This window comes from Canis lupus, chromosome 16 (assembly GCF_048164855.1).
Source record: "Canis lupus baileyi chromosome 16, mCanLup2.hap1, whole genome shotgun sequence".
Lineage (NCBI taxonomy): Eukaryota > Metazoa > Chordata > Mammalia > Carnivora > Canidae > Canis > Canis lupus.
Window position 1 is genome coordinate 1140353 of NC_132853.1, and position 20118 is coordinate 1160470.

Genomic DNA, 20118 nt, shown 5'->3' on the forward strand with positions numbered 1-20118 from the left:
ATTATGGTATTCAATGCCCTTCATAGAGATCCCTACCTACCTCATCTAGCCATGTGAATTCAGGCAAATTCGCTTGGTTTTCTCCTCTATAAAATGGTGACAGTGATGGTCCTAGACTTTAATATAACTATAGCATTTAGAACTGTGTCTGGAGGGCAGCCCGGGTGGCTCAGCGGTTTGGCGCCGCCTTCAGTCCAGGGCGTGTGATCCTGGAGACCCGGGATCGAGTCCCACGTCAGGCTCCCTGCATGGAGCCTGCTTCTCCCTCTGCCTGTGTCTCTGCTGCTCTATCTGTGTCTCTCATGAGTGAATAAATAAAATCTTAAAAAAAAAAAAAAAAAGAACTGTGTCTGGAACATGTTAGTTAAGCTATTCCTCAAACATATTTTCCACTGTAACACAACCCCCATCATCAATCCCTACCCTTTGGGAGGTAGAACAGACTTGGGTTCTGAATTCTGACTCCACTAACTTCCTAGGAGGTCTTGAGCAAGTTACTTATCATCTCAGGTACAAAATAGGAGTCATAAGATCTACAATGAAGGACGTTAAGATAGAGTGGGTTGTCGTGAAGGTAGACTAGGTGTGCGGGGTGTTTTCTCCCCTCTCTGTACCTGGTGACATATTATTCAGCCTACAAAGTCTAGCATAGGATAATTTCTCACAGAAACCTCTCCCCCCGCTCACCACCACTACCATCTGCCCCATAGTTTCCCTTCTGAAATTTCCATACACCCTACATTAGAACATAGCTCAATAAGCTGCTTGTTCAGATTTGTCTTTCCCATTTTCCACACCATGAGCTTCTGGAGGAAGAGTTCGTGTTTTATTGACCTTTAACCTTAATGACCAGTACAGACTGGGGCCTAAAATATATCAGCTGACTAAATGAGTAAAACTACTCAAGGCCCAGTGGCAATGGTGTTTCCATCCACTCAGGCCATTATCTGTTCATATTGAGGTTCCACAGAAGTGTCTTTGTACTTCTATGACACATTAGTTATTTATGAACTCCCCTAGATTGTGAACTGCTAGTATTATCTATGCCCTCATCTCCCATATAGAAAGTAATTTGTTTGTATCTGAATGATTGAATTGACTGATTGGATTACAAAATATTTCAACCTCCCTGGGTCTATTCATTCTTTCAGATCCTTCCCAGGCATGTAGGCATGAGGCAGGGGATTATATTTATTTATTTTAAAGATCTTTAATTTTAAGGGTGCCTGGGTGGCTCAGTTGGTTAAGTATCTGACTCTTGGTTTTGACTCAGGTTGATCTCATGGGTTGTCACAGATCAAGCCTCTCATGGGACTCCACGCTCAGTGAAGGAGACTGCTGGAGAGTCTCTCCCTCCCCCTCCCCCTGCCGACTCATGTGCTCCTTCTCATATAATAAATCTAAAAAAAAGGGGGGGGGGGAGGGGTCCCTGGGTGGCTCAGTAGTTTGGTGCCTGCCTCCTGGGTCCTAGGATAGAGTCCCACATCGGGCTCCCTGCATGGAGCCTGCTTCTCCCTCTCCCTGTGTCTCTGCCTCTCTCTCTCTTTCTCTCATGAATAGATAAAATCTTAAAAAAAAAAAAAAAAAAGATTCTTAGTACAATCTACCCCCCATATGGGGCTTGAACTCACAACCAAGATCAAGAGTCCCATGCTCTACCAACGAAGCCAGCCAGATGCCCTGAAGCAGGTGATTAAATCGCAAGGAGTATCCTGGTAGCTTAATAGAGCCAAAAAAGTATACCAAGGATATCAATATAACTAAAATGCACCATGAACTTAATATTGACACTAAAACAACTTTTAAGGTGGACAAATAATTTTATTTTGTGCATGCAAATACATGTCAAGTACTGCAAACTTTTTCCATCAATTTTCTCTCAAACACTGAAAATCATGATGCTCTATTCTGTGAACAGCCAAAGCTAATATCTCTTCACTTCAGTGCTACAGCAAAAACACACAGAATTCACTCTTTGCTATTCACTATCATCACAACCCTCATTGTTCCATCTCTGCCCTCCCCCCATATACAGGCCTTATAAATCCTAGCCTTCCCCCATTTAACCCTATTCCTATAGCACAAAGGGAAACATTACAATTTGGAAATTCAAATTGAAATAAATGGAATAGAATTTATTCCCATATATATTCCCCATTTCATTGTACAGAATTATTTTAAATTATAGTTTTAAATAGAAGCTGAGTATATGCCTTAAAAATGAGCATTAAATCCATCTTAGAGATGGTGCCTGCTTTTTACATGATGGGTGTACACCATCTTTAATTTCATTTACATTTCAATCGAACAATAGATTTGCAAAGAAAATGTCTAATACAGACGTAAAAATATTCACACTAGAGCTTCACAATCGGTTGTACAATTGACAAACAGGCCTCTTTTCCCAAACTTTCCAGCTAAGCAAATTTATAAAATGTAATCAATGCAACAAGAAAAACATCTCTCTTTCACTTCCAGGGAAAAGAATATGCAATAAACAGTATTAAATGCAGACAGCAGTTGCTGCAAGCTAACCACGATACTCCCAAGTGGCTGTACAGTGGATATGTGCAGTACAAATAAAAGCCACATGTGTTGTATCACAACTACAGTTAATTGTTTGCCCAGCTAAGAGAATGCATGCACTTCCATGCCTTGGGTTATAAAGTGAGGCCTAATTCTCGACAGATAGATGGAATATATGCAAATGACCTTGGCTTTTGGCAGTACTAAGTGCAGCCAGTGTCTATGTTCCACTGGTTTGAGGATATTTTTAAATTTTTATTTAAAAAAAGAAAAAAAATGCCAGTTTTGGAATTGGGGGAATAACTGCTCTTGGAGTAGAAATAAGACTCCACTCAAATGTGGGGTGTTCTGATCAGTGGCCTTGACTCCCTGTATTCCCTTGCCAGCAAAGGGATACAAAGAAACTGCTAGTATAAAGGAGTAACTAGCAAATGTTTTCAATTTATCCAGAAAATGGGATACTCCTGGAGCATGTTCATTTGTGTTCTGCTTGCAGAAGGGGTTCTTGTGAAGGAGTTACAGTAAGTGATCCCATGGACACTCTTCATCACTAAAACACAAGAAAAGTTCTTCCAGGAAACTAATACATAGTTGCAATGCAACCTTTCCCTTTAACTACTCAGTTACCAATACTGGTGACAGTCTGCTCAGAAGACTACATGAAGAAGGTAGGGAAGAAATATTCAGATTCAAAGTTGATATCACATACTGAATCTGATCATTACAATTCCACCCCTATCAATGAGACAACATGGGCTTTAACATCAAAAATGCAAGAGTTAGCTAGATGGGTTTTAAAACAATGTTTTCAAATGTTTAAATGATCCCATTTTAAATTCCTAGAGTATGCTGTGCATCCTATAATTTTCTCAAGGCAGCATATAAAATTGGGATGTGCTTTATATACTTAGAATCAACTCGAAATTTGAGTGAAAATGACTAGATCCATATAAATGGTATATTTCAGTTCTCGTACAGAAGGGGAGGTTTCTCTTACTATTGTCTTGTGAGAGTAAATTACTAGGAAAAAAAAAATCAGTGCCACCGACCCAGTGAAGCACTACCTTCTCTTGAAAACTATGATGCACCAACTTCATGCATGACACTGGCTTACCAGACGCTACTGAAAGGAAGTCATGGCAGGAAAGGCAAGGGAATCTGCTCTGCTCAGGTAAGGTGGAATACATACGTCACTTTCTCAGGTTTTAGAAAATGTACTGACGCTAACAAAGGAAAACTACTGAGGCTCTATTCACAGAATCTGAACAAGGCATACAGCCTTCAGAGTGGGATTTAGAAATGGAAAAACAAAACCACAAAAAGTAAAACAAACGCCCTACCATTTTCCCACTTTCCAGACATTAGACGACTTTTTCATAATTACACCACAGGCACCATATGCAGTTTAATTACCAACATCACACCTTTCCTCTCCTATTGTCTTTTGTACTGATTTCAAACATACATACATCACAACATGTTGGTAAAAGGGTCAAATGATGGGGAATGTACCCAATTTTAAAAAGTCACATCCTCGATCTGATTTATAATTTTTTTCCTCCATGACATCAGGGAGTTAACTTTCTGAAGAAGGATCAGAAAAACTGCTCTTTCTTCTGAAGTGGCAGAGAACCAATGTCTTTCCTTCACATGAAACCCACCAAGAGAAACAGAAGATGGTCACTACACATAAAGGATGCAATACAGAAAAATCCCAACACAAAAACAATTCCTATGTTGTTAGTGAGAACAAGAGTAAGTTTTTAAGAACAGGGAGTTATTGTTTTATGGGATCACCTGCTGCAAGACAAGCATTATTTTAATATAAATGTTCTGAGACATACCAGTAAGGTTGGCAGGTATATACATACACTGATGCAAATGTAATTTCACTGGACAAGTAGGCAAACACCTAAGCAGTTTATCCCAAACCCCTCCAGCAGAGCACAACCAAGTTTCAAAATTTCAGTTTTAAAATTAAAAAGATAAGGTTAAATACACAAGATCAATTTATGTAGTATATATTCACCCTCAGAACGTGCTGAAGATGTTTTGCGTAGTTCTGTTGCACAGAGGGTTCTTTCCCTGAGGGCACATAAGGAGCTCTCAAACTGTTAATAGGTCTCTATTTTGTAACAAAATAGTAATTTTAAAATCTTAAAAAAAAATACATTACCTTCAACATGGAAGATCTCACTATTTAAATATCCATGAAATAGACATACTAGTTTGCATACCCTTTTTTGGAAATACAAACAGTAAATAAAGTACATTGGAAGCATTTTAAATGTAATAAGCACATATTTATAGAAGGGTTCTGATATAAATTATATAACAATCATGTTCCTGTAATATCCTAGGCTAATTTATAATGTCAGAAATAAGTTAATGTAACATGGTTTAAAACTCTTGTTCCTATTCATTTCAGGTTACAGAATGAAATAAATAAAATGTCTTTGTAGGGATAGGGAGCACTGGCCATGGCATAAAGGTACAGTACTAACCCAAGGAAACAAAGTCAAAGCTACTGTGCTGTTATGCTACAAACATCTTCATACATTTGAATATTAAATAAATGTGTAAGATCTTCCATACTGACACCAGAATATCAAAACTACCCCCTTTGTTTCTCAGGTATATTTACAACTTATCAGTCACCTTATGAGCATGTTCATTAAGACAGGTATCAAACACCAGTATTTACTCATTCTGATCAAGAAATTTCAGGGAAATGTCAACCCTCCCACCCCTGGAAATGTGCACAAAACTTTTTATCAAAATCTTATCTGATACAATGCTGTGGTTTTGTAAAACAACTAAATAGCTCAGACGACCAATAACATGATCCTGTTTAAGCATCTTGCTAGCAGGAAAAGCCCTTACATACAGTACACCTGGTGAAAGATCAGCTTGGCTTAAAATATTCCAGTACAATTTTCAGAGTAAACAACTTCACAGAAGTTAATTAAAAAAATAATAATAAAAGTCAAACTAATCTCAAAGAAACCGAGGGAAAACAAAGAGACAAACTATAGGTAAGATCACCAGGAAGGAATGCCCGGCTTTTGTTTCCAAATGTTGACTGAAATTTAGGTTTCAGTAAAATACCTCCCACAAATCTGGGGCATGGATGGTTGAACATACTGCATACTTCCAGATGCCAGGTCCACTTTTCAGTCACATTTAGCAGGGCAGAAATTATTCGTGTTTTTAAGTATGAATAAAGGTTAGCCAATGTCCTATTATTACATGGTTCATAGTCTTATCAACCTAACAGTCAGAAAACAAGGAAAATTAAACCCCAACGTGAAGTAACAACAAACAATATTTAACCAAGATATTGCAATGAACATCCAAATTAATTAGTTAAAAAAAAAGAAAACACAACCCAGCAATACCATCTTGTTAGTCAGTGCAAACACTACATACAGGGTTTTCTCAAGAAAGCTGAAAGCACCTGATTCTTTTGCCAAGTCATCAGATTCAATAACGTACAGGCTTAAATCTGCATTTTAAAAAACTGCCATTACATTAGTGCATAATTTATCAAAATTTTAAAAACGATTCTGCATAACTTAGGAGAATTTAATATCTAGTACATCAGCTGAAAGACTTAGGCACTTGGTTATATATTTAATTACTTACTTCAACAAGTAGCCTGTGTATAAATATTAACAAAGCAGAAACTATTCTTGAAAAATGGAAAACTAAAAAAATTTCAATGCTACAGATAAAAGCACTGCACCACACTCCTACATATAATGCAGTAAAGAAAGCTAGTATATAACCCTGTAAAATTCTATGGTAAGAACGTCTAACTCCACTCTTCAAGGTAAAAAAAAAAAAAAAAAAAAGAGAGAAAGAAAGAAAAAGGAAAAAAAAGAAAAAAAGGGAAAAGAAAGAAAAAATTTTAAAAATCCATGCAAAGTTCCATGAAAAAGATAAATAAAGCAGCTGGAATGAGATGGAAATTTCTCTCAGCAAAACATAAAAATAGAAATAAATAAGTTAATTAAAGTCTACTTTCACTAGATGTATCATTGTAGGATCCTGCTAGTTTAATAACTGAGTTGTTAATTTTCTATAGAAGCCATTTAAAATAGGAAATGGCTCAGTTACTGCACCGGATTGCTACAAACTCATAAAAAGCTGCTTGAAGCTTAAGTTAAATGTCCAAATTCCAATCACCTCTGGAAAGTGAACGTGTTACCCTAGTAAAGTAAATTTTCTTTTTTTTTCATAATGCTAATGCAAGAGGGCTTGAAGTATCAAAGAGTCCACAGGAAATGGATGCCCCCAGTAATATCTTTTTTAAAAAAAATATACATTATATAATATATATTATATATATAAAAAGCTAGTGTAAATGCTTCCATGGTATGGTCACAAATTTGAAGGATGAACCTCCTTTCAGCTGTTAACCATCTTCCCATTTGCAACAGGTTTTAAAAAGTCGTTTTTATCTTCAGACATAACATGAGTTTTCAGAATGAGGTTGCCAACACTGACGGATGTGGTGATGGGGAGATAACTTGCATTGCCAATGGACACTGGGAGTGGCTGGCTAAAGCAAGAAGTTACCGGCAGAATTGTTTTTTGCTCCTCCCTGGGAGAAAATAAATGACGTTGAAAACAAATTAGCTTTAAGTGAAAACTTTAAAGAATAACCATATACGCTTAATTAATACAAGTCGTAACAAACCTGAAGAGCCCCTCACAAAGACATGTCTTTATCACTAAAAAGTATCAGCGTTCACTAAAAAAAAGTCCCATTTTCCAAAAATATTAAAAATATTAAAATATTGATTAAGGCCAACAAACTATCAACTTCAAGCGTAACCCATATTTTTGACAGTAATTATATAAAATGGCAATATTAAATCCAAGAATACCTTAATATGATTTTTAAAAAGGGAAACCCTACATCTCGTCTTAATTCTCCATTGTGCCATCTAGAAGTCAGCCTACCAGACTGAGGAAGTATAACTTGATGCTGGAGCATGAGGACAAACTTTTATCCCAACAAAAAGCAAGTTTCAGGCAACTTAAATGGGCTACTCTGTTCGTTCAAATTTCCCTCTTCTCTCCTACAAATCCAGACTGACCTAATTATTGTCCTATTACACAGGGTCTTCCCCTCACAGAATAAAGCCAAAAACGCACTGGACACTGCATCTATTTCTCTTTAAATATTCACAGCCTATGTCCACTGGTTAAGAATTATCTGTCTAACACTCACAGAATCACATGGTCTTCACCTAAACTCTGTCTCTTCTGCTCCAGCGGCTCCTTTTGGTGCTGCTGGACTGGGTGCCCATTTTCCACTGCTGTTCCATTCAGCAACTGATCATTTTGAGAACTGATACCAAGCTGTATGTCCAGGATCTCCTACGAAAATAAAATGTTGATCTTTCACTATGAAAGTATTTTATACTTTAATTTCCAACGGAAGAAAGCCTCCTAAATATCTAATTGTGGTACTTACTTCAATTTGTTCCCCTTGTCCATCAGGTTCATCAGTATCAAGTGCCGAAAGCTCTAACTCAATATCCCTATCAGGCTTAGTATCGCTTGCATCTTCTGTGTAATCACTCTGTAATTAAGAAAAATGCTAATTTATACCTGTGGAAGCTGGGGCTTCCCATTTAGATGAAACTGGGAAGCCCAAAGATTGAAATAATTATATAAGAAATCTGGTACTACAATGTTATTTCTATCCTGAGGTAGGTTGGTTGGTTGGTTGATTTATTTATTCATTCATTCATTCATTCATGACAGACACAGAGAAAGAGAGAGAGGCAGAGACACGGGCAGAGGGATAAGCAGGCTCCACGCAGGGAGCCCAATGCAGGACTCGATCCCGGGTCTCCAGGACCATACCCCAGGCCAAAGGCGAGGCCAAACTGCTGGGCCATCGGGGCTGCCCTCTATCCTGAGTTTTAAAAGCAATCATCCACTAGAAAAAGGCACACTTACATGCACTAAGTAGTGGCATAAACCAACATAATCGCAAACATCAAATGCATTAAGCATGAAGCTGGGAGGTTGTTTCTTTACCTCTCCATTTCTCAGTTCAATTTCTTTGCTTAGAAGATTTAAGGAAAGGTGACGGCCTTCATCCAGGGAATTCCACTTCTGCTGCATGGCCAGAGCATTGGCCTCCCTTTGAAGAAGCAATGAGTTACTCTTGGCCTATAGGAAAAACAAAACAAAACAAAACAAAACGAAAGTTAGCTTCCAACCACAGCTTCAACTGTCATTTTATTTTTTAAGCTTTCAAAGCTGAGCAACAGTCTACCTGCTGAAGTTCAATGCTCAAGAGGTCTCCAGTACTGGAATGCTTTCGATGACCAGATATATCGGTAACAATGAATCTGTCCCTTTAAAGAGAAACAGGTTTACAGTTATAAAAGTGAAATCGATGAAGTAACTGAAGCATTAATGGCCACACACCATACATGTTTTCTGTAATGGATCAACCCTGTAAATTTCAGTCATCATTCCAAAGGTAATTTTTTTTTCCAGAAATCTGTTATATAGCTAAAATCATCAAAACATACTTCACAAATAACAGGGGGGTAGGATCTATACTCTGAGGATACATACAAGTCTGAGAATAGAGAATCCAAGAGAATTAAGAGTAACATTACCGTTCAATATAGTGTGCTGATGATGTGGCCTCGTTACCATATGCACTCCACCTTGAATCAACAGCATTGACATAAGGAACATAATCTACAGACATGCAGAAAAAATAATGATCAGAAAAGTGAAAAATCAGTATATAAATGTGAACATATACTTTTAAGAAAAGATCCCTATCTTTATCCAATCAGCCATGCTCTCCTAGCTAAGCCATTTAATTCGGAGCTTCCTGTGGTTGTTAAATGGAGGTAAATATTCTGTACCTCACAAAATGAGGATTAAAAAGCACAGTGTTAAGGATGCCTGGGTGGCTCAGCAGTTGAGGGTCTGCATTTGGCTCAGGGCATGATCCCAGGGTCTTGGGATTAAGTTCCGCATCGGGCTCCCCATGGGGAGCCTGCTTATCCCTCTGCCGATATCTCTGCCCCTGTGCGTCTCTTGTGAATCAATAAATAAAATCTTAAAAAAAAAAAAAAAAACAAAAAGCAGACAGTGGTAGGACATATCAGATGAGGTATTAGTAAGCAGAATTACCTGATACACTGATAGGCTTAGTGGCACTTCCTTGGGAAGCAGTGGCCTGGACAGGATCCGTGGTATGGTAACCTGTACGTGAAGATCTGGAAATTGCACCCCATTTTGAGATGATAGGTCCATCACTAAATGGAATTATTGGGTCTTCTTCTTTTGTCCTTCTCTGAGTTTCAAATAAATGCACTCTTCTCTTAACATCTCCACTGTCCAGATCCTGCATAAACCAAAGAAAATCAATAAAGGGATTGTCAGCTATTACCTCAGCTAGTAATATACAGATAGATGCTTTCAAAAGACATGTAATTAAGTTTTCTGATAAATTTAACTCTATCTATAGGTCTCAACGGTAATCCAACACCTAAACCAACATCTATTTTAAACTACTGAACTATGCTCAAATAATTTAAATTTTTTTATTGGAGTTCAATTTGCCAACATATAGCCTAACACCCAGTGCTAATCCTGCCAAGTGCCCCCTCAGTGCCCATCACCCAGTCACCCCAACCCCCTGCCCACTTCCCCTTCCACTACCCCTTGTTCATTTCCCAGAGTTAGGTGTCTCTCATGTTTTGTCACCCTCACTGATATGTTCACTCATTTTCTCTCCTTTCCCTTTATTCCCTTTCACTAATTTTTATATTCCCCAAATGAATGAGACCATATGTTTGTCCTTTTCCGATTGACTTATTTCACTCTATGCTCAAATAATTTAAACATCAAATGCAATTTATTTCAAACTTAAATATAACTCTGCTGCTTTACAGAGGACTTATATAGCAACAGTGTGAAAAGAAAGCATTGAATCACTCTAAAACTTGAGTCAATATGCATGATATCCCCCTGCCCCCCTAAATCATACCATTAATACAGCATTTGAATTAGCAATTACATCTCTGGGCTCTGAATCGATGGCATTTATACAGGAGCCTATGGTGCCACAAGACCAGGGAGAATAATGAGAAAGATGATCTTCTTCAAATTTTGTACCACTCACACTCTCAGAGAACTGATAAAAACAAAACAAAAAAATAGCAAAGCCAATTAGTACAAATCTTAAACTTACAAATTTGTAACTAATACAAAGTAACAACTATAGAATATACAGGACTTCATAGAGAACAACTAAATCTTCAGTAATTAATAAAAATAATCATCATAAGTATTTTTTGGGTTTATTACATTACTATTTGGGTTTACATTATTAATAGAAAATTTTTTTTATTTTAATTTTAATTTTTTTTTTATGATAGTCACACACACACACAGAGAGAGAGAGGCAGAGACACAGGCAGAGGGAGAAGCAGGCTCCATGCACTGGGAGCCCAATATGGGATTCGATCCCGGGTCTCCAGGATCCCGCCCTGGGCCAAAGGCAGGCACTAAACCACTGCGCCACCCAGGGATCCCTAGAAAATAGAATGATTTCTTTTTGTCCTTTCAAGTACTCATAAGAAACCTGATACTATCAAAACCAATCAATAAATACTTACAGCATGCCTCTAACATCTCTAACATGAATGAGGTACTCCAAAAAAAAACCAAAAAAACAAAAAAACACCACATACACACACCACAGTCGGTACTGAGGTTTATAATTCTCCTGAAAAAATACCAACATGTAAATATGGGAGTATAACTGATAAACCATGTAGAATTAAAAAAAAAAAAAAACTCAAAAGCAGCTCTCTTGAACTAGAAGAAAAAAATTGGACAAATTTTAAAGGGACTGTGAAAATTATTACTGGATCAGAATATTAAAGTTTAATAATCATTAAATCTAGTTTAATGATTGTACAGATATAGAAAGCCAAGGTCAAAAAGATTAAATTACTTAACCAAAGTCATATTACTAGCAAATGGCAGAACTGAGTGTCAGGAAAAAAAAAATTTTTTTTTAAAGTAATCTCTATACCAATGTGGGGCTTGAACTCATAACTCCAAGATCAAGAGTTGTATGCTCTATGCACTGAGCCAACCAGGCTCCCCAGGGAAATACTAATTTCTTAAAGCACAGAATGAAAAAAAAATAGTAAATGCATCTTTGTATCAAGCAAGTGGCAACTCTATTACTCTGTTGTTAAGATATTTAGCTGCTTTGAAGAAGTCTAAGTTAAAAAAAAAATTTTTTTTTCTTTTAAATTTAGTTGAGAGAATGAGTAGGGGGAAGGACAAAGGGAGAAGCTGACTCCTCACTGAGCAGGGAGCCCAACGAGAGGCTTGACCCCAGGACCCTGACATCATGACCTGAGCCAAAAGCCACCGTTTAACCAACCAAGCCACCCAGGAGCCCTAAAGAAGTCTAAGTTTGATGAGAAATTTGGATTTAGTTAAAAAATTCAATGGTTTATTGAAATATTTATGGATGAAAAAATATGATGTCTAGGATTACTTCAAATTAATCCAGAGGGAAGAGAGGGTACAAATGAAACAAGACTAAGTAGATAATTGGGGATGAGGGGACAGGGGGTTTATTATACTACCGGGTCTACTTTTGTATGTGTTTTAAATTTTTCATTACAAGATTTTAAAAAGTTTTTTTTTTTTCCTATTAGAGCCTGTAGGAATAGAAAATAAACCAAGCTAGAGGTATTTAAAAAATAATAATGTTTTGTTCAACATATAAAAATACTGAAAAAGGGCACCCTGAAATGATCCTGGTACAAAAACTTGTTTTGTAACAAGAACAACCATTAACAGTGATGTAAAACTGCACAAATAAAACAGTAGGCATTTCTGCACCACTTGTAAAAAGTAGGGAAGAGATGCCTCTGCTAGACCAAGATTCAAATCTCAGCTACTTACAGGCTGAATTTACTTCTTGGGCAAATTACTTAATTTCTCTGAGTAGGATTCCTAAAAAAAATACAGACCTAATACCTGCCCCCTAAGATTTTTGTGAGAATTAAATAAAATAACATTATGTAAATACTTAGTACAGTGCCTGGCACAAGTAGGTGCTCAATAAATGGTAGATATAAATCTGATTAATTAAAATCAAAAAAACAATGAGAACTACACTGCTGGAAAGATTTTCAATTCTTGGTGGGAAAAAGACTGACTTCATGGTCTTCAGAGTCTTACAATGCCTAACTGTAGTGCTCATTACATGCTCAGTGTTCAAAGAACAAAGCAGACTGACTCGACTGTATACCAAATCACTGCAAAACAGCCCACATAGCTAAGCCTGGTTTGAAGGAGTATTCTGAGGTCAGGTGTCTGACCTGTCCTTGCAACATCAAGTGATTAAGACCTTTCTTACATCAGTGCGAAAGTCTACACTGAATAGAGGAGAAGGTGGTGTTGGCGACTGTGTTGCCACAGGAAGAGTTGAAGAGACAAGAGGTGTTTTCTGAGTGTGGTACTGTGCCCACTGCTCTGGCTTTCTTCTTATCTGCTCCTCGCAACTGGTCTTCAAATGACCACAAGGTTCCTAAGGGGGGATAAAAGAAACAATCTTAATCATCTAGGGAGCAGTAAATAAATTTAACTATGCTCTGTGGAAATAATGTAAACAGTTCATTATTGTGGGGACAAAAAAAAAAAAAAAAACAGTAAAGAAGTCACCTTAGCCTGTTCTCCACGCATTTAAATGGAAGGGTTAATATTTCATCCAGCGATGTTAAAAGTAGTATCTGAGCACTCAGTTTTCTGGTTTAGGGAAGTCATTTCTATATACATGGAATACTGAAAATAGGCCCTGTCTTTGTATTTTGGAGATTTCTTTTTACTTTCCCATCAGTTTCCTATCCAAGCATTAACATTTATTGAGCATTAATATGTATCAGGTCCAGTTCTAAAGGCTTTGTTTTTCTAATTTAATCCTCACAACAGCCTTATGAGGTAGGTACTACTATTACTGCCACTAAACATGAAAAACCTGACACAGAGAAGTCAAGTAACTTCTGTAAGTCACACAATTCATAAGTGGAGGAGCCAGAAACCTATACCTGGGTGGTATGACAAGTTTGACGGCAGGCTCTTACCCACTATACTACCGTAGCACTCTCCTATTTCCACCATTACTTACCCTTGGTAAAGGCACACTTGTCCTTGGCTCACTTGGTGGCTGACAAGCCACTGAATAATACCCATCTAATGAGTTATATCTTTCCCGCAAAGACGTCTGATAAACAGACGAGTGCATCACATCCATTGGAGGTAAAGAATTGCTTCTAATAATGTCATCTCGTTGGTACATAGGTGGGCGCCAGATGCGCCTGCTGTCGTACACAGGAGCATACATTCCAGAAGGTACTGGAGGAACTGGTCCATACGGCTGCGGAGGAGGAGGTTGGTAAGGAGAAGAATTCATTCGATCTCGAGGGGAAAATGTACTGTAATGATCAGCATATGGCATAGAAGCAGGTGGGAGGGAGGACTCTGGAACATTATTGGACCTCACAAAGCGAGGAACACAGGGAGCCACACCAGCTGGTACCGTTGGAGGTGGTGGGTAGTATCCTTGAAAATTAGAAAGAGGAATATTTAATGTAATCTCAGCAAAATCCAACATCTTATAAAAGTTTAAGTCTAAAGTAGCCTTTAATGTGGGAAAAGAAAGTAAGCTTTGAACTTTAATCACTCTTGCTTTAGAAAGAAATTACTTTCAGAATCCTACTCTATGAAAATCATTAAAGTTCACTATTTTGTTAAACTGTTTCTCAAAAACACAAGACAGAACTATTAACAGATGGCTGGCAAATTTCCTTCTAGGGCATCTATTGCCACAGGTTTTGGATTAAGTAATTAGCTACATTACCAACTCATAACTTTTGAGGAGCAGAGGTTAAAGACCTTTCAGAATCTATATTAGTTGTACATTGTCTTGCCAAAATTATACAGAAGCATATATAAACCAAATATTCTGCAAATTATTTCAAGGGATAGACAAAATTCCCTGAAGTTCATCCATGGACCCCATATTTCATGCGTAAGAAGGAGAATCTTAAAACTACTGGCATGTAGAATCGATTTTTAGGGCAGAAAGAAAGCTTAGTCCAAAGGATTAATTTTTTTTTCTTCTTTTTTCTTTCTATTTTTTTTAGTAGGCTCCATATCCAGCATGGAGCCCAATGCAGGACTTGAACTCATGACCCTGAGATCCAGACCTGAGCTGAGATCGAAAGCTGGACACTTAACCGACTGAGCCACCCAGGTGCCCCCAATTAATTTAATGTAGCGGGGCACCTGGGTGGCTCGGTTAGTTAAGTGTCTTCTTCGGCTCAGGTCATAATCCGAAAGTCCTAGGATGGAGCCCCACTCTGGGTTCCCTGCTCAGTGCTGAGTCTGCTTCTCCCATTCTCTCTCTCATTTCTCTCTCTCTCAAAATAAAGAAATAAAATCTTTTAAAAAAATTTCTTAATGTAGATACTCTAGATAAGGGATTCACTTATCTAAGGATAAGAAATGTTATATTACAGTTTCTTTTTTTTCTTAGAATTGTCTAAAATTACTTACCTGTCTGTGGGTACTGTGGAACTTCAAAGGGTATCTGAGTCCTTGGATCTTGAAAATACTGAATATTTTCAGAATGCTGAGGATATACTGGTACTCTAGTTATAAATGGGCTGGATTTTGGAGGCACAGAATTCAGCTCTGTTCCAACATTAGAAGGCCCAGCTGAGGTAGCCACTACATTACTTACAGGAGTCTTGGGTGGAGAGCCAATTTTACTGGAGAGATAATTTATCAAGAACAAAGAATAAATCACTGTCTGTAACTGTTTTCTTCCTCAGTAGGAATTTTTCATAAAATTATACAGTGAAACCACTAATAGGAGAAACTTCCATAGTGACAAATAAGGCAATGAATTTCACTGCCAACTTTCCACTGCTAAGTCACAGAATCATAGTAACAGATCTCATATTCTAGTGAAGGCAAAAAGAAATGCAAACAAATCCCAGGTACCAATGTAACCCTCCAATCCCCTTTTACTCATTCTTTAAACAAAGATTTTTTTCCTAGAGAAAAATTTTTTTTTCCTAGAGAAAATTTTTAAAAAGATTATTGTTCAAGAAGTTCTCAACAGAAATATATAGCTAACCCTTGAACAATGCCAGTTTGAACTGTACAGATTCACTTATATGCAGATTTTTTCAATGAATACAGTACTATAAATGTATTTTATGCTTTCTTTTTAAAAAATACTTTTTAGTTATTTTTTTAAAGTAAACCCTCAATGTGAGGCTCAAACTCATGACCCTGAGATCAAGACTTGCATGTTTTCCCAACTGAGCCAGCCCCTCCTTATGTTATCTTAATGACATTTTCTTTTCTCTAACTTTATGGCAAGAATACAGTAATATAGTACATATAATCTACAAAATCTGTGTTGACAATATGGTATTGGTAAGGCTTCTGGTCAACAGTAGGCTATTAATAGTTATTTTTTTGGGGAGTCAAAACTTACACTCAGACTTCAGACTGCACAGGGGTTGGATGCCCTCAACCCCTGTGTTTTCAAGGGCCAACTGTAGTCCACCAGAATTCTTTGGGACAAAGAAGATGAACATGTAAAAGAAGGGTTGTTCTATTAAGAGATACATGGACTGAAATGTAAACTCCTTGAAGAAAGGCCATTTTTGTCCTTTGGGGGTGAGGGGCAAAGGAAGAAGAGAGATAATCTTAAGCAGGCTCCAAACCCAGCCAAGAGAATGTATGAGGCTCAATCTCACAATCCTGAGATTGAGACCGGAGTCAAAAATAAAAAGTTAGATGCCTAAACAGCTGAGCCAGCCAGGTACCATTTTTTGTCCATTTTGTTAACTGCTGTCTCTCCAGAGTTTTGGTAACTGTTGTATTTAGAATTCCTGGCACACAGTAGTCACTCAGTAAATATCTGTTGAATAAATGAAATAGTTTCTGCCACACAGTAGATAATTAATAACTAATGGCAAAATGCCAATTATAGTTACTTATTAAATTGGTGTAAAATACACAATCTTTATTATTTTTTTTAAACAAAGGATTTTCTTTGTGGAGTCATCAAGCAATCAGTGTTAGAGGATCTCATCATGGCTTTCTTATGTCCTATTAAGAAGTACAACATTAGCAGACCTTAGATATATGGTGGCTACAGAAAATAAACAAGTTAATGATGCGGAACTCAGTATGTTGCATCCCAAGTAGATTAGAGAGTTTTTCTCAAACTAGAGAAGCCCTTTTAAAGCTAGAATATAAATAAGGAGTATGGGTTGCTTTTAAGCCTAGCACAGCAGATTAGTCTAGCAGATGTTTACTCCTATGTGTAAAATGGAAATAACTAAAGAACTGTGGGTAACAATAGTAGATACAAATTCACTGACTTACAGTTGAAAGATATTTTAGGACTATGCTTATTCTTTACAGTTAAATAAAGGCATCAAGAAAAATGATTAGGATTTCCTTATAACAGTAATGTACTCTTACTGAGCAATTACCGAGCACATTCCAGGCACTATAAATCGTGCTTTATATAGGTTATCTGGTCTTTCCATATCAAAATGTTATATACTATAAAATTTGGATAAGTACTTTGAGAAAAGGCAAATTTTTAGACTTGTCAGCAAAAAGGTATCAAAATCCATGAGAAGATTCACAGCCTCATTAGATCATGCAAGCTATCTGTAAAAATCAGATGTAAGGAAAATGCTAGCCACTAGTCAAATTCCAGTCACAGAGCTAGATTCCTACCCCTGTAGCCTACAGGATTTTCAGGATTCTAGGCTCTCCCGCAGCATGCCCCTCCTGTCTATGTGATTTTGCCTGTGCTGCTTACTGTACTGAGGAGTCCTTCCTATCCATATTTTTGGAACTAGCTCAGGTGTTCCTGAGCTCACCTTATCTCTAAGAAGCCTCCTGCAATAACTCCCTGCAGAATGTATTCTTCTGTGTTCTAATAATACCTGGAACACAACTCCATTACAGTACCTCTCAGAATACAGTATATGGTATCTCTTTATGTCTGCCTCCCAAACCATACTGTAAGATCCTCAGAAGCAGGGAGTAGTATTATCTAGTTCATTTTTGTTACATTTCCACCAATTGGCTGGTAGAAGATCCATAATTTTTGAATAAATGATTTATTTAGATTATTTTTTTAAGTTTTTCATTTTAAAAAACTGAGATATAAAAAACAAAACAAAACAAAACAAAAACCTGAGATATAAATATACCTACTGAAGGTGTACAATTCAGTGATTTCTGGTATATTTCCAGGGCTATACAACAACTATCATCACTATCTAATCCTGAGACCGGGCAGCCCTGGTGGCTCAGTGGTTTAGCGCCGCCTTCGGCCTGGAGTGTGATCCTGGAGGCCAAGGATCGAGTCCCAAGTTGGGCTCCCTGCATGGAGCCTGCTTCTCCCTCTGCCTATGTCTATGCCCCACCCTCCATCTCATGAATAAATAAATATAAAATCTTTAAAAAAGAAAAAAATCCTTAGACATCTTCATCGGCCCTGAGAGAAATCTCTATAGCATTCACTCCCCAGCCTCCAGCAACCACTCACCAACTTTCCATCTCTATGGATTTGCCTATTCTGGACACAGACATAAATGACATTCTATCTTATATGGGCTTTTGTATCTAGCTTGTTTCACTTAACATAGTTTTTAAGGTTCATCATATTGTAGTATATACTAGTACTTCACTCCTTTTTTAAGACTGAATACATTCCATTGTATGGTCATAAAACAGTTCCACATTATTTTGCCAAAACCCTTCAAAAGCTCATTTTCTAAACGTATATATAACACAAGGTCTCCATAATCTGGTGCCAACCTATCTGTCTAATCTTATTTTAACCAGTCCCTAACAGAACTGTAAATTCTAATAGGTTGGTTTCTTTAATATTCCATATAATTAGCTATATTACATATTTTGTTACATATAATTTTCCAGAAGGCAGACTGACAGATTATTTAGGGGCAACAAAATCTGAACACGTTAAAACTCAGATTATAAGACCCTAAAACAAAACCAAAGCATGAGATTTTAGAGGTGGAAGTAACCCTTCTGATTGTCAGAAAGTTGTAAAAGTTTTTCTTAAAGTACCAAACCCCTTTCTTATGCTGAAACCCAACAATATTGGTAATAACAACAACAACAGGTATTTACTGAGTGCTATCTGACAGGCACTGTTCAAAACACACTGCACTTACAATTCACAAATCCGCACAACCAACATATGTAGTAGTTGCTATCATTGTACCAATTTTATGGATGAGTACACTGAGGAAGACAGATTAACTGGCCTAAGATCAAACAGCTAGAAAACAGTGAATCTGAATTTGAACCCAAAGAGTTCAACTCCCAAGAGTCCTCTCTTAACTACCACATATCATTAGAGTACAAAGAGGAATTGTTCAGACTGAAGCAGAGGCTGGAGGCTCAGCATCTCACCTTGCTTAGATTTCTATTTAGTTTCTTTCTGGCACTTCTATGGACTCAATCCTAAAGTTCCAAGAAGTAAGTGTGCGGGGGGGAAAAAAAAACAAGAAACAATTCTGGTACACCTCTTCAGTTTATAGTCAGGGAAAATAAAACCCACAGCTGAAGTGACTTTCTAAGATCATAGAGCTATATTTAACTGCACAGCCAGGACTACAACTCAAATTTTTTGGTATTTAAGGCTTTTTCTACTATGTGAAGCATTCTGCATAAAAATTCTGACTAACTCTTCTTCCTTAGGATAAATAAAAATATTCAGGCATTTTTAAAAAACTCACAATAACAATTTTTACGTAATACTTACTTTTCAGTGACAGACTCTGCAGAAGGCCCAGTAGCATTCTGACCATTAGTGCCAACCTTCCCCACTTTCTTCACAGTCTCCAGAGCTCTTAACGTACTGTCAGTACTACGTGGGATTAGCTGGGAAACATTGTTTTCTGCATTTGAAATTCCGTTTGTACTTGGAACAATTTTCCCCGTTGTTTCAGTACTTCCTATGACAGAAATGACATTTCCGGCTGTGGTTGTGACAGTGTTGTTTACACCAACTTTATTTAGAAGAGGAAATGTTCTTACAGTTGCATTGATCTTTTTGTTCCTTAATCGATACCTGTTTCAAAAACAATCAACATATCGGTGAATACTTCACTAAATTTACCCTGAAGGGGGAAAAAAAGACAATGGGAAAAGATTTAAATAAGTGGAAACAGCCATGAAGAAAAGTTTCTTCAGCTAAATATCAATTACAGTCTATATTAAAACCTGCTGTGACAGGTGCCACATGAAAATAAATATGCCAGGGCTATCTGGGTGGCTCAGTCAGTTAAGCATCTGCCTTCAGTTCAGGTCATGATCACAGGGTCCTAGGATGGAGCCCCTCTCAGGCTCCCTGCTTAGCAGGGAGTCTGCTTCTCCCTCTCCTTTTGCCCCTCTCTCACACTCACGCTCTTTCTCTCTCTCAAATAAATAAAATTTGTA

The 20118-nt window shown here is 37.4% G+C and overlaps 1 protein-coding gene across 5 annotated transcripts in view; it reads right to left on the reverse strand.

The window, feature by feature from the left end:
* The window catches only part of RC3H2 (ring finger and CCCH-type domains 2), a 61729-nt gene that overhangs the window by 7761 nt on the left and 33850 nt on the right, over positions 1–20118 (reverse strand). The window contains exons 10-21 of one of the 5 annotated variants that reach the window (XM_072777801.1): positions 19442–19750; positions 15163–15377; positions 13733–14166; positions 12965–13135; positions 10565–10711; positions 9706–9919; positions 9177–9261; positions 8825–8906; positions 8584–8718; positions 8012–8119; positions 7785–7914; positions 1801–7132 (exon numbers count right to left, since the gene is read on the reverse strand). In XM_072777801.1, coding sequence (XP_072633902.1) covers positions 7104–7132; positions 7785–7914; positions 8012–8119; positions 8584–8718; positions 8825–8906; positions 9177–9261; positions 9706–9919; positions 10565–10711; positions 12965–13135; positions 13733–14166; positions 15163–15377; positions 19442–19750 — 2059 coding nt within the window. In that variant the 3' untranslated portion in view covers positions 1801–7103. Of the gene's footprint in view, positions 1–1800; positions 7133–7765; positions 7915–8011; positions 8120–8583; positions 8719–8824; positions 8907–9176; positions 9262–9705; positions 9920–10564; positions 10712–12964; positions 13136–13732; positions 14167–15162; positions 15378–19441; positions 19751–20118 lie in introns of those variants that run through there. The other 4 variants (XM_072777796.1, XM_072777797.1, XM_072777798.1 and 1 more) reach the window with 4 other exon arrangements.